This window comes from Phodopus roborovskii, unplaced genomic scaffold, assembly GCF_943737965.1.
Source record: "Phodopus roborovskii unplaced genomic scaffold, PHOROB, whole genome shotgun sequence".
Classification (NCBI taxonomy): Eukaryota; Metazoa; Chordata; class Mammalia; order Rodentia; family Cricetidae; genus Phodopus; species Phodopus roborovskii.
In genome coordinates this window covers 29,473,480-29,487,484 of record NW_026126469.1, presented here as the reverse complement: position 1 = coordinate 29,487,484, position 14,005 = coordinate 29,473,480, and the positions used below count along the sequence as shown (strand labels likewise).

The following is a 14,005-nucleotide window of genomic DNA, read 5'->3' as shown; positions in this document are numbered from 1 at the left end:
CTGGCATTGTTTCTTTGATTTTCTTGACTTCAGACTATATTTGAGCAGTGTCCAGATTTCACATGCAGATGTTTCTCATTGCTGGCTTGAGTCTGTAGATTTGTGATATTTTTGAGCTTGATAAATGAGACATATTTACATATTTATGGCTTTCTCCTTAGGTTATAATCACCAACAGATGAGTGAAGGACAGAGACAGAAACCTGAATTTTACAACCGCACAGCATCTGAGTCAAATGTCTACTTGAATAGTTTCCGTTACCCAGATCACAGCTACAAGGACCAGGCCTATGACACATTGAGCCTGGACAGCTCAGATAGCATGGAGACCAGCATTTCTGCCTGTTCACCAGACAATATCTCTAGGTAACGCTTGATGAAAACCATCTTCCGGTTTCAAACATAAACACCAGTTTGAGACACAATGTGTATTATAAGCTCAAATTTTAGATATAAAATCTACAGTGTAGATGGGGCAGGGAATCTGGGGACCCTGGGAAGCCATTTCCTTGCATCACATGATCCATTTTCTCACTTTGAGCTCTTTGTGCTTGGTTTCTGATTCATGCTGTGTTGATACCACTGTCGGTAGACTCCAAATTATGTATGTGCTTGCTTTTTATTAATAAGGCAATGATCTCCTAGACCAGAGTCAGAACTTCAAAAGACCTTTGGCCCTTTTGCTTTGGTAGAGAGAAAGCTTTAATTATTCTATATTTAAATTTGTGCAAAGGATTTAGCCAGTCATATTTGCCTTCATCTTTCGAGACAAGCAAAAGTGGTGCTATGGACTCAGGAGCAAACACTTCTCCTTTTTCCGGAGCCCTGGCCACGAATGCCCTGCCATCTACCGGCTCAGGTGAAACCTGGAGCCAGTGTTCCAGCCCCAACTGTCCCTCTTCTCCGGCCTCCTCCTAGCTCTCCTCCAGGATGAGGGCTCCCAATACACTGAGAAAGCTGGAGCTTAATGTTTTCTCACAGTCTGAGCACAAAGTCTGGGTTTGCAAAGTCAGTAAAAAGGCAAAAGCAAAAAAGGAGGTGGCATCCAGAATGTTCTCCTAAGAGGTAGTTCTGGAATTTCAACAGAATGGGATTTTTGCAGACTTTGCCTTCAGTTATCTGTTTTCCGAGACTTAAGACCTTCTTTTCCTACTTTATGGACTAGATGTTTTAAAATTTATTCTTTGACAATCTACCCCCACATATGTAATGTATTTTGATCACATTCACCACCCTTACCCACTTATCCCTCCAACCGCCTCTGAACGACATCCACTTCTGTGTACCAAGACCTGTTTTTCTGACCCTTGTGTTTATTGACAGTCTAAATAAAGACCAAAACCAACCCCAGCTCCAGGCATTTTCTGGTACTCCTGAAAACGATGTTTCAACAAAAAGTGAAGGCAAATGTGCCCACAACCAAGTAACTCTATCACTCTGCAAATGGCTTTTTGTGACATAATAAACCACAAAACCAAGTTTGTGTCACTAGAATTTTGGAATGGAATTACTTCTTTAATAGACTTATAATTTTGGGATGTTTTAATGCATAGTTTAAAAAAACCTTTGGCGCAGCATTTTTTTTTTTTTAAAGTCCTTGATTGTTGTGTGTACCAGCTTCAAGATGATCCCGAGGAAGGCAGTGCTCCACAGAGCCTGCTCCCAATAGTCTTTGAACTACTTGTTTGCTTAGACTTCATCATGGTGTCTTCCAGCAAAGAAGAGAAAAAAGAAAAAGAAAGTCATTGTATGTTCACACATACAAAGGCATAGCAAGCCGCAGGGGTGACACATAGTCCCTAGCTGAAGAAAGCAACTTCACACATTAGGCATAATGTACATAGGACAGGATGACAATCTGGTTTGTATGACAATGTGAGAGTCAGTAACTGAAGGAAAGGCTCACATGGCTGTCACTGTCACACCTGAAGGCTGCGTTTTGGATGCCCACTTCATAAGAATTAGCTTTGCCTTGTTTGTTTCTAACCGGTTTACACTGGCCTTGCTTGCATGCTTGTTTTTTGACTCCTACACTGTGGTATCTCAGCTGTGATTTTCAGAGATGAATTGATTGGCCCGAAGACCAATTCATCATGAGTAATATCCTTCAAATTATAAATCTTTGATTTGTGGCGTTTAACTTGACTCTGTGTGTGTATGTGTGTGTGATTTGATTGTGATATGTAACTTTAGTGTGTGTGTCAGAGAGACTCACCGGGCTGAATAAATGTGTTTTAAGTATATTTTTATTAATTCTTTGAGAAGTTCCCTTGTGCATACCACGTATTTTAATCACAGTCACCCTCCGAGACTCCTCTCCCTCAGCAAATGTTCTTAAAAGGTATTTTTATCCACATCAGTGCCAGCACGTCCAATATTGGCAGAATAGAAGAAATGGAGAGACTCTTGAAACAGGCTCACGCTGAGAAGACCCGGCTGCTGGAGTCCAGGGTAAGGAAGGCAGACAGCTCCTTCTGGGAGGCCCTGATGGGCGTGGAGGCCAGGAGCCAGCAGCCTCGCTTCAGGGCCCTGACTGAAGGCTCTGACCTTGGGTAGCCACTCAGCCTCCTTTCTTGTCCGAAAAGAGAAGGTGCTAGAGAGGTGGCTTCCAGGCCCTTTGCTTTGCTATTGTGTCCAGGAACTTTGTAGAGTGTGCCTGTGTTTTACACAGACCGAAATGAGATCTGGATGCTTGCTTGCTACTGTGTTTCCCCTTGATGGCCATGTGGGTGTTTTCTTGAGGGAGGAAGGAGGAAGGACGTTTCCTTATGTGTTCTCTTGTCCTTCCCAACTCATTGCTGATCTCACTGTTGTGCAATTCAAAACCCCCATGTTGTTGTGACTTTATTTCAGGCCAGAATCAGGAGAACTTCCTTAGGAATCCCCCTCCCAAGGCCTTCACATCCTGCCCTGGGGGCACCTCCTTTCCTTTCCCACTTCCCACAAAACTTCCTCCCTGACCTCCAGCCAGGAATCTACAGAGCAATAACAGGAATTGCAGGGACCTGTGGCCTTCACCCAGGACAGTCTCCCAGAGAACAACCCAAGCTGCATGGCTAGTGCTTCATGACAGTTTGCAAGGAAGAACAAAATGCCTGCTTGTAGTCACAAGCCAAATTTTTACTGAAGACTAATATTTACTTATTGGTTGATTAGTTAATGGCATAACTTTGGGAGCTATAGACGGAAGGTGATCATGGTCTGTGTTAGCCCAAGTTATATATTTCAAGAAACTAGGATACAACATGAAATTTGTCTAATGATAATTGGAGTTTGGGTATTTATTAATTGGTCCTTTCAAATGCCATGCTTTTAAGTAATTTATTACTCTGTATGATAATAATTAGGAACGGGAAATGGAAGCCAAAAAACGAGCTCTGGAAGAAGAAAAACGACGCCGGGAAATCCTAGAAAAACGACTGCAAGAAGAAACCAGCCAGAGGCAGAAGTTAATAGAAAAAGAAGTGAAAATAAGAGAGAAACAAAGGGCACAGGTTGGTCAGTCAATGTGGATGCATTAGTGTAGGTTTCCCCCTGGTGGTCATTTTGTGGAAGATATTATATTTGTCTGACTACCTACCTTGTGCTTGACAGAAGGGTTCAGTAATGGATTATTGTGCAGGCTGTGTTCATTTTAGAACTTCTAGGGAATCACCAGGCAACAGACACTTTGCTCTACTCACATGTGACTCACATGATCTACTCACATGCAGGAGAAAGAGAGCTGTCCATCCATTCTCTAGGCACATTGAAAAGGAGAACATATTTTGTCTAGCTTTGAAAAGTGCCATTGCAGTGGTCATTAAAAACACACAGAGAGGGCCAGAGAGATGGCCAGCAGTTAAGAGCACTTTTTTCTCTTCCAGAGTACTAGAGCTCTGCTCCCTGCTGGCACTCATGTCTAGCAGCTCAGAAACTCCTGCTCCATGGGGCCCAATGGTACTACATGTACTCAAGTGCACATTTACACACACACACACAATTAAGTTAAAAATCAAATTAAAAATGTTTAAAAAAACACGTAGCTTGGCGTATAGGTGTGTGTGTGTGTGTGTGTGTGTGTGTGTGTGTGTGTGTAGTATACATATAGATATATATACCATGCAAACTAAAAACTGATAGAGGGAAGATTCTATCAGACAATCTCTAGAAGCAAACTTTCCAAAACAGGATAAACTTAAATATTACCAGTCTAGTTTCTTGGGCTGGTGGTAGTAATTTTACCTTTTTGTTTGTTTGATTGATTGTTTCTAAACACATGTGTCCCCTTTCCTATACCAATTTATAATACATGTTCCTTCAATTAACAAACTCAACCAAGACAGGAAAAGCAGGAAAAACATCCATTTGGTTTCGCTTTCTTTCTTGGTCATCTTAGATTTCCCTGCTCTTTTCCCTATAGCTGCTAATAGTGTACATATTTTCTGAGGATGGAGATTTTTAAAATACCACATCATGTAAAGCTCACATCAGTTTCATAAAAGTTGGTCATTCATCTAGAAGACCCGAAGGCATCATTTCCCTCATCTTCTCCAGTTGCTGACCATTTGGTCCTACAGCGACTGGTCTTTAACACTTTATGTGTGCTGGGGCTTTGGGAAGCCTGTGGCAGCTGCCTTCCAGTGAAGGTAAAATGATAAGAAAATGGAAACTGAAATGGATGCTTTCATTGGCTTATGATGTGGACTCTGCTAAACTTGACTGACAGTGAAGGTCATCCATGCCTGTTTAACATCTGAAGCCAAGCCAAAGGGCAGAATTCTATTTTAGTCTCGATTATAAGCTCTTCCGCCAACTATACGATTAGATCATTTCCCCAGGGCAAAAGCATGGCATTATTTAGCAGAATTTTAAAGAGAGAGGGAGCATTTGGAAGCGGCATCCATGTGATCTGTGCTCTCTGGATGATGTGAACCTTGGCCCTCATCATTAGTAAAACAAGACATCTGTGCACATCCCTCGGGCCTCTGCTCCAGAATTGATCCTACCCCTCCATTTATTTTAACTTCTCTTTCCAAAGCATACACCTCTTCTTTAAGTGGGCAAACTAACAGTTTTAACTCTGGGGCATCTTCTGAGGGTTATACCTACAAACAGTGTGTGTTGGATGGGGCTGTGTGGGGATTACCTTGGGAGCACTGTTGTGTCTCATTCCCTACATGGCTTCTTCCAGGCTGACTTCTTTGATGTTACATTTGTGAGGTCTTTTCATTCTCGATTCTGCCCTCCTCAAGGAGTGGAAGCAACAGGCCTGCCTTTAGCCACACCTTCTCTAATGTACCATTCTGTTATTATGTCTGTTAGTCTCCAGATGACAGACGCCTTGTTTATCTCAGGTTCTTGTAAATTACTTGGCATTTGAAGGCCTCAGCTCTACACTTCTTTCTCGAAATCTAACATATGTGATTTAACATACACGATCTAACATAACAAAGCAGTTCTCTATAGACGAAATGGGTTTCCTTCTCACATCTAACATAAGCAATCTGAAGCAGAACATTCTCTAATGGGTTTTGCACTTTTCCAGGCTCGTCCTCTGACTCGCTATCTGCCTGTCCGGAAGGAAGACTTCGATTTGCGGAGTCACGTGGAGACGGCAGGCCACAATATTGACACCTGTTTTCATGTGTCGATCACAGAGAAGACCTGCCGAGGGTACCTTATCAAAATGGGTGGGAAAATTAAGACATGGAAGAAACGCTGGTTTGTTTTTGACCGGAATAAGCGGACATTTTCTTATTATGCAGGTGAGTATTAAAAAAAAATTAAAGTGACATTTGAATCCATTAAAAATAAGAGGAAATTGAAATTCATCATCTGAACCTAGAACATTTGAGAGGCTGAGACAGTAGGATCATTTGAACCTATGAGTGTGAGACTAACCTAGGCAACAACATAGTGAGATCCTATCTCCAAAAGAAAAAGGAAAAGAGAGAAAGGAGGGAAGGAAGAGGTTGGTATGTGAAAAAATGGCAAAGATATTTGGTAGGCATGCATTATTTTATATTCCTATTTAAGCAGTTGAATGGGCCATGAATTACTTTTTTACAAATAGAAATCATGTGGCTTTAAAAGTGTGAATTAATCTATCATGAATTAATCTAGTCTGTTTCTGAAATAGACTATAGTCCAAATATTTTTTAAATGGACTGTATTTTTACATTAAAGTATGGCCCTTTAAAACACAAGACCAGAAAAATTATCCCATTAATGCGAAACACGCTCTTTATAGGCATTAGTCTAGCCCAAATCTCTAGCTGCTAAGAAGGGGTGAGACCACCCAGTTCCCATGCTTTGGAGACACTGTGGGAGCACTTAGGAGAGCATTTGTCAGAATCACAATTTGCACTGAGGGTGGAATGAGAAGCCAGAACCAATAGATGAAAGGAAATACTACCCAAGGAGTCCCAGTCTCGGGCTGGAGAAGCAGCCTGAGACCCACACCTTCCAGTGAGGGGCTTTTGGAGTGGGCTCCAGTTAGCTCTGAAGTTGCTGATTAGAGCAAACAGCCTGGCCCTCATACGGGCCTGCTTTCCTATCCGGACTCCCAAAAAAGACCCACAGTTAGCAACCTTTAGTGCAATAGCAAAGATAACCTGCTTCAAAAGAAATCCAACCTAGCTTTCATCCACACAACTCACAGACACGGTGTGTAGCAAGCCAGTGTGTATAGACAGCCTCACTCAGAATGTTCCAACAGAAAAGATTAAAAGGCCTTAGAAGAAAGAGCATCTTCATTACTCCGTTTCTCTGGTCTGTGAACCTGATTTCAGTTTCGTGTCTATTAATCGGGTGTGTATTTCAGGGACCCTACCAGCTTCTCCAAACCTCCCTCCCTCTAACCCATACAAAGGCTGTATCTAAATGAAAACTTTTGATGTCTGATTTTTCCATTTTATTTTAAATACCAGTTTGGCATGTTCAGAACCCTAGTGCCCAAACAGATAAGAAATACATTCCTCCAGCTCTTTCGCATTCACATCAGAAGTGATTGAGCAGAGGAACAGCTGTCAATCATCAGCTATGTGTGCTCTATATGACCCTGCCCCCATCCCTTTTCCAGACACCCTCAAGCATGGGTGTAGATCAATCTCCAGTCACTCACCATGATGCAGCTCAGGCTAGCCTTGACCCTACAAAAGCCACACCCCCTTGGCTTATCATCAAAGTTTATGGCCTCATGCATAGATACATGCAAACATGAATGCTGAAAGCTTTAAAGAGCACTTGGCCCCTGGTATGCATGACCTTGCCCTCTATACTAGCTCTTTAAGAGAGTCTTTAAAGAAAACAGACATGGAAATAGGTCTGTAAACTGATGGGCTGATGCTGCCGAGAGAGAGAGAGAGAGAGAGAGAGAGAGAGAGAGAGAGAGAGAGAGAGAGAGAGAGAGAATCCAAGTATCTCACCCATACCCATCAGCTCAGTGCAGTTGTGAGGTTCGTGTTTTCCAGAGCACATTATCCCAGATGAAGCAGCCTGAAAAAAAAAAAACCCTCATTACACCATGTTCTGCCTTCTGAGAACACTGACATTTACTTTTGTCTCCAGATTTTAATCTTACATCTGTTCTGAGCTAACAAGGTGTTACTGTATTTCCTCGAATTAACTGCAGGATCTTTCCCAAGAAATGCCCTCCTCTCTCAACTTGCTCTAATTGGAATCCACTGAGCATGATAGTAATTAAAGCAATAATATTCAAGGAAGAGCAAAAACAAATACACAAAACTATGGCCCCTGGCCACTTATGTTAGGGAAGACTGAGTTAAATGCAACTAAAGATGTAGGTCTATTTTCTGGGTCATTGTTTACAAACCAGTTCTATATTATTAGTGGAAAAAGGGAGGCATTCACTCAGTAAAAATACTAAAATTCAATGGAGTCTGCATACAAAACGTCTCTTCCCTGCTACACATTCCGTCCTCCCACTGGTAAGCCTAAAATAGACTGTTTTATGTCTCCTTCTATACATTGTATTCACACACACACACACATGCATTGTGCTAGAGCTGAAAACCTTGTGATCTTGGATTGTTAGGCAAAGCTCAAACTGGGTTATTTTCCTACCTGCTTTACACAGTCTGAGTACAGAGTTACTCAGTCTGCTCATGTCGAGTCATGTAAGACATTCACTTGTGAACGCACGCAGGCTTCACTCGTTTCCACCCTGCAGTGATCCCACTGTGTGTGGCTAGCTGGTCACTCAGTCAGTCTCTTCCTCAGATTCAAGCAGGCCCTCCCCCACACGTTCAGAGCAGTTGCGGCTCATGAACAGATCTCCTGCGATGAAGTTTTGAAGTGGAACTCAAGGAAAGGGGGTGTGTGTCTTTTCTAGTTATTTTTCTAGTTGGACTCTAAAGGGGCCGTCTCTTCGGTGTATCCACCAGTAGCCCCTCATAACTGCTTCCCGGTCCCCCATAGCTGCTTCCCTGCCCCTCATCTGTACACCCCCAGAAAATGGTCACTGAAGAGGGTACAGGGTGTTGACTGATCAGTTTGTTCTTTCAGCGGCTATTTTTGCTTTGTTCTTTAATCTCAGCTCTCCTCAGGGAGAGGCAGGCCTGTGAGTTTGAGGCTAGCCTGCTCTACATAGTAAGTTCTAGGACAGGCACGCCTATGTAAGGAGATCCTGCCTCAAAATAAATAAATGCATTTAAATAAATAAAGCATTAAACTTGTTCTTTGACAGTTCCGCACATGGACAAGATGTATTCTGATCATTCGTGTACTCACCCCATCTTGTCTTCTACCAGTCTCCTCACCATGTTCGCGTATTTGTTCTGTGACCCATTGAGTTTAACCAGGGGTTTGGAGCAGTCCACTGGAGCCTGGTGGGCTCACCGGGGGAACTGCATTACTCCTAAGTTATCATTTAAATATTAGATAAACATTTTAATGAGGATAATTAATCATGAACTTAAGGTTTTCCCTGTTCGTTGGTGGCACTAAAGTACTACCTATCTTTGCAGACAAGCATGAGGCTAAATTAAAAGGAGTGATATACTTTCAAGCCATCGAAGAAGTGTATTATGATCACCTCAAGAATGCTAATAAGGTGAGTATCGATTTCCTCAGTTTCTGTAACTGCTTTTTTCCCCCTAGGGCCCTTTGTACTCCAGGCTATTTGCTTTATCCTCAGCCCCTTTTCATGTTCTGTTTTTTGAGACAGGGTCTCACTATGTTGCCTGAACTGGCTTTGAACTTGCCGTGCTCCTGCCTCCGCCTCCTGAGTAGCTGGTGTCGCAAGCATGTGCAACTAAGCCTGGACAATTTCTACAATTTGAATGTATAATTAAGTTAGGTTATTTTGGGATTTTAAGTGATTCAGAGGCTGTGTTCTCACATGGTGGACAAATACGTTCAGAACAGTGCTACAGGTTAACATTGAAAATACATTGTGTAAATGATTGTTTTTAAGGAAAGTCAAAATGAAATAAGGAAAGGTTCTGGATATAATGATTTGGGAGATCCCGCGGAGCCACTCTGAACGCATTTTTGGAAGGAATTACTTAGTATATAGTTAGGAAGGCAAATCATAACTCATCAGAACCTTTAAAAGGCCAGGAATAACCACTATTATTGACTGAGCATCTCCCGTCAGCTAGACACCATGGTTTACCAGCTAGTTAGTGAGTCTGTGAGCTTAGCATGAGATTTCTTCTAGAAAAGCCTGGCAGATGGCCCATCCTGAGGAAGGTGGAAGGAGTGCCGGGGATGTTGCAGTGTAGCTCCATAAATTTCTGTCAAGGGCAACTTTTAAAGCAGAAGAACATTATGCTCAACTTTCTAACTATTTCTTTGACATTCTTTTCTTGTTTTGAATTCCAGAGCCCTAACCCCTTACTCACCTTTAGCGTGAAGACACATGACAGAATCTATTACATGGTGGCCCCTTCCCCAGAGGCCATGCGGATCTGGATGGATGTAATAGTAACTGGGGCAGAAGGATATACTCACTTCCTGTTGTGATGAACTTTGGCAATGGTCCACTTCAGGGCAGACTGCAACAGTCTCTTGCAAGAATGAAGCCATATCCAGCCTCAGATGGAAAGGCCCAGCAGACCACCAGTTTAATTGTGTGCATTCACAACTCTTTTCATACTGGGGAGCCTTTTGAAAAAAGGAAAGCAGGGCTCATAGTGAAAAACTCCTTTGACAAAAACAAAAGCAAAACACTATTTTGATAAAAGCATCATTTAGATGTGCATTTCTCATAAACTTTTTATCAGCTGATGTTGGTTGAATAAACTTAACAGTTTACACAGTGTCTGTAAATATGTACTTAGAATGAGATTATTTTAGCACCCAAATCATTGCCATAAGTAATCAACTGCCTTCTTTGGAGGAAGTAGCATTTTATAAAAATAAGCAGATTATGATTTAGAAGGCAACAGATTTTCGACATTTTTGCCTTAATTTTTAAAAATTGCCCAAAAACCAAAGACATGGCTGGACTCTGTTCAACAACAGTGTTACTCACTAACTATGCTTTAAAATGTTTTTTTTTTGTTTGTTTGTTTTTGTTTTATTTTTTTTTTTGGTGCCAACCATGTAGTACCTCCCAAAGAAGCTGTGCATAGATAGTAAACTGCTTTCTTAAGGGAATTTAAAATAAACATTTTTTTAAAAGCTCCTTGTTTTAATAAAAAGCCATCTCAGACAAGAGAAACCTGTGACATTAGGTAGTGTTCATTAAGGAGAACATTTAGTGGGAGGAGCCTGTTCTGTTGAACATTTGTCCATTCCTGGTGCTGAAGATAAAAGCAACCAGTAACCAGTTTCCTCTAGACTGCCCAGTTCCTCTTGCTTATGGGCAAGGCTGTTACCTGTGCCCTCCCATGGATAACTATGAAACCATCTCTGTTTTGCTGACAACAGAACATTTAAAATATCTTTTTTTTTTTTTTTTTTTTTTGGAGACAACCAAAATTCAAGTTAACGTACTCTATGCTATATCTTTTATATACATCTTTACAAATAACCTTGTCTTTAGAGCTAATTTTTGTTGAATGAAATGACTTCAGGCAAGTCTCTTTTATAATAGTTTTCCAAGTGCCATTTATTTTAGTTTTTGTGTTTTGTGTTTTTAAGTATGAATGAACTCTTTCCTAAAATATGCCAAATGGATAGAAGTAGAAAATAATGACATTACTTACTTGTACACGTGAAATGATTAGAAATGTCCATAAAATTTTGTCAGGCCTGACTGGGTACAATTTTTTTTTAAACTTACAGTGTACTTTTATACCTGCATATGTGTTATCATTAATACAACTTTTGCAACTGGATGGTGCAAGGTTCTACTTGAATAATGAGGGACAAATATCATGACTGTAGGAGGTATTTCTCATCTGTGATTTTTGCATCAGTCCGTCCCCCTTCAACTCTGGTGATCTAAAACATTAAAATGCAATTGCTGAGATTTGGTTAGTTGATGAAAAGACACACTTTTTCTGTACTGTACTTTCTCCATAGGATTGTAAGGGTGTTTTAATCAATTTGCATGTTTGAACCTTTTAGATATATACGTGTTAAATGTATTGAGTTTGGATTAAAGTGTTGACCTGATTTCACATTTGAAAGTGGACTCTTATCTTTCACTCTACAATCACCTTTGTGTAACATAACAGAGGATGAGTTAATCAGCAAAATTTGACAGTAGATTCTACATAAAGTTTGCTATGTACTGACATTGTGATTAGCAGTTCATAAAACTAAAATAATTGGAAGCTTCTCTGGCCACATTTATATTACTGACAAAATGAGGTTAACACTGAAAAATCTCACATATTATTCTTATCTTTTTGTAATGATTAGCTATTACTTCCCTAAAGGGTATAATGCAATGTAGTGGGATATTCACTTTGTCTCCTTCCATGGCACTGACCACGCCCATTGGGGTGGAGCCAGGGGAGGAAGTGACCTGTAGAAGGAGATCTGAGGAGGATCCAGGGGACAGGCTCTTGCTGGTGGATCCGGAGAGCATCCGGTGGAACTTGCTGGTGTTCATCTGTCTAGGTTATAAGTTATTTCTCCCTGAATAAACATCTATTCGGCCTATTTGTTTATCCTGATTCTTATTTAACCTCAATAATGCAAAGTGAAGGAAAGCCCTGAGGGGACCTCTTTCTTCTGGATGTCAGAGAGAGAAGATGCCCTCAAAAAAATAAATAAATAAAAATGGCCTTTTACTTTTGTATGCTGACAAAAGGAATGATGAGGGAAAAAAAGCCTTTAGAGTAAGCAAAAATGTTTTACTGCAAGCCTATTACTGTCAGGGAAGGTATTTTGATAGTGCTGCAAATCCACTTAGGTTCCTGATTTGTTTGGCTGGTAAGAGTGGATTGAGAAAACAAAACTTGGTTTCCCCACTTCTGTGTGCATCACAGTACTTTCCTCATTAGTATAGCAGATTTTTAAAATTCTGCTTCATATGAAGTACAAGGTGATGCTCAAAAATAGAGTGGAAGAAATTGATGGGGGCTAACAATATCAAAGATAAGTTTCTTGCTGAAAGATACAAGAGTGAGGTAGAATTCATTGGACATCATTACCTTTGTGATTCAGTCCTTTGGTGACTATATCTGCTATGGTCCTATCTCTGAACTGTCCTATATCCAAACAACCAAAATAGGACTGTGAAAACTTCAGTTTTGCCCAGGACACACAGACCATGCAATGACTTGAGAGACAGTGACAGGAAAACAGAGTTTTATTGACACCAGGCTAGCAGGTGGAAGCAGAAGAAATTCAGAGTCCATGGGATTGTGGGGAGCCTCATTTTAGCATATCTAGGGGGACACCTGGCTACTTGAAGCAGTACTTTTGAAGTTCCAATGCTGTTTACAGTCACCAGGATGTCCTATAAGCTGAAAGGGGAATGTACATCTATGATCTGTTCCTTAATGCTTTCTCATATTTTCAGACAATGATGACTTTAATTAGTTAATTTAGGAATGGGACATAGAGAAACAAAACCAAAATGATTAAAAAAAAAAAACAAGGTTTATTTTGTTTTTCTCCACCAAGCTTCTCCAGTGTGTTTTAACAGATCATATTCTCAAGACTCCAAAGACATGCCTGACTTTGCTTTTAACTCTGATACCAATAACTTCTCCCAAATCTCTAAAGAGACTGTGTTCAAGTTTGCATCTGTCATTGTGATGACTGGCATGACCAAAGCAACTCAAGTGAGAAAAGAGTTTATTTAACTTTCAGGTCACTGTTCATCACTGGGGAAAGCTGAGGCAGCATAGGCTTAAAGCAGAGACCACCAAGGAATATTGCTTACTAGCATGCTTCCAGGCTCACAGCTGTTTTTCTTATACACCCAGACCCACCTACCCACCTTCTTATACTGCTAAGCCCTCCTACATCAGTCAGCAATTAAGAAAATGCCTAACAGATGTGCCTATTGGCAAGTATGATGGATGTGGGCATTTGTCAGTCGAAGTTCCCTCTTTGCAGATACTCAAAGCTGACCAAACCAACCAAGACAAATAGTAGCATGGTTTTACCTAAAGTATTGCACTAAGTACAACCATTTCAACTAGAATAGACAAGATAAGGCATATACTGAGTGATACTTGATTACACACACACGCGCGCCACTACTTTGAAGGCTGTCAGAATTTAAGAGATCCTATTATCACAATTTGTTCAATTGTTTTTCTATAGCCATTGATTGTTCCCCACCTTTTTTTCCATCTTTAAAAAAAAAAAAAAAGTTGCTGTCATAGGCAATACACGACCTTATGAACCCTCGTCCTTTTTATTTAGGATAGTCAAAAGGGGGGCGGTAGTTCAGAGTACCGAAAATTATGCGCATTGTAATAAACACGACCAGATTGCCTGACATAAGACTTTATAGACTGCCGCTCACCTAGCAACCCTATGTCTCTAGTATCTTGGCTTACGTGAGCTCATTTGAATTTAAAGGAATCTGGCGAGTGGGAAAATGTTTGGAGGAGAGCAAAGAATGCTGACGCTACTCCAGTGATGTGAA

At 40.8% G+C, this 14,005-nt stretch overlaps 1 protein-coding gene across 8 annotated transcripts in view; it reads left to right on the top strand.

The window, feature by feature from the left end:
• Phldb2 (pleckstrin homology like domain family B member 2) overlaps positions 1–11,573 on the top strand; it is a 95,527-nt gene extending 83,954 nt beyond the window's left edge. For all 8 annotated transcript variants that reach the window (XM_051191556.1, XM_051191554.1, XM_051191558.1 and 5 more), the window contains 6 exons: positions 162–366; positions 2,361–2,451; positions 3,348–3,494; positions 5,528–5,747; positions 8,970–9,055; positions 9,829–11,573. In XM_051191556.1, coding sequence (XP_051047513.1) covers positions 162–366; positions 2,361–2,451; positions 3,348–3,494; positions 5,528–5,747; positions 8,970–9,055; positions 9,829–9,969 — 890 coding nt within the window. In that variant the 3' untranslated portion in view covers positions 9,970–11,573. The remainder of the gene's footprint in view (positions 1–161; positions 367–2,360; positions 2,452–3,347; positions 3,495–5,527; positions 5,748–8,969; positions 9,056–9,828) is intronic.
• The last annotated feature ends 2,432 nt before the right edge of the window (positions 11,574–14,005 follow it).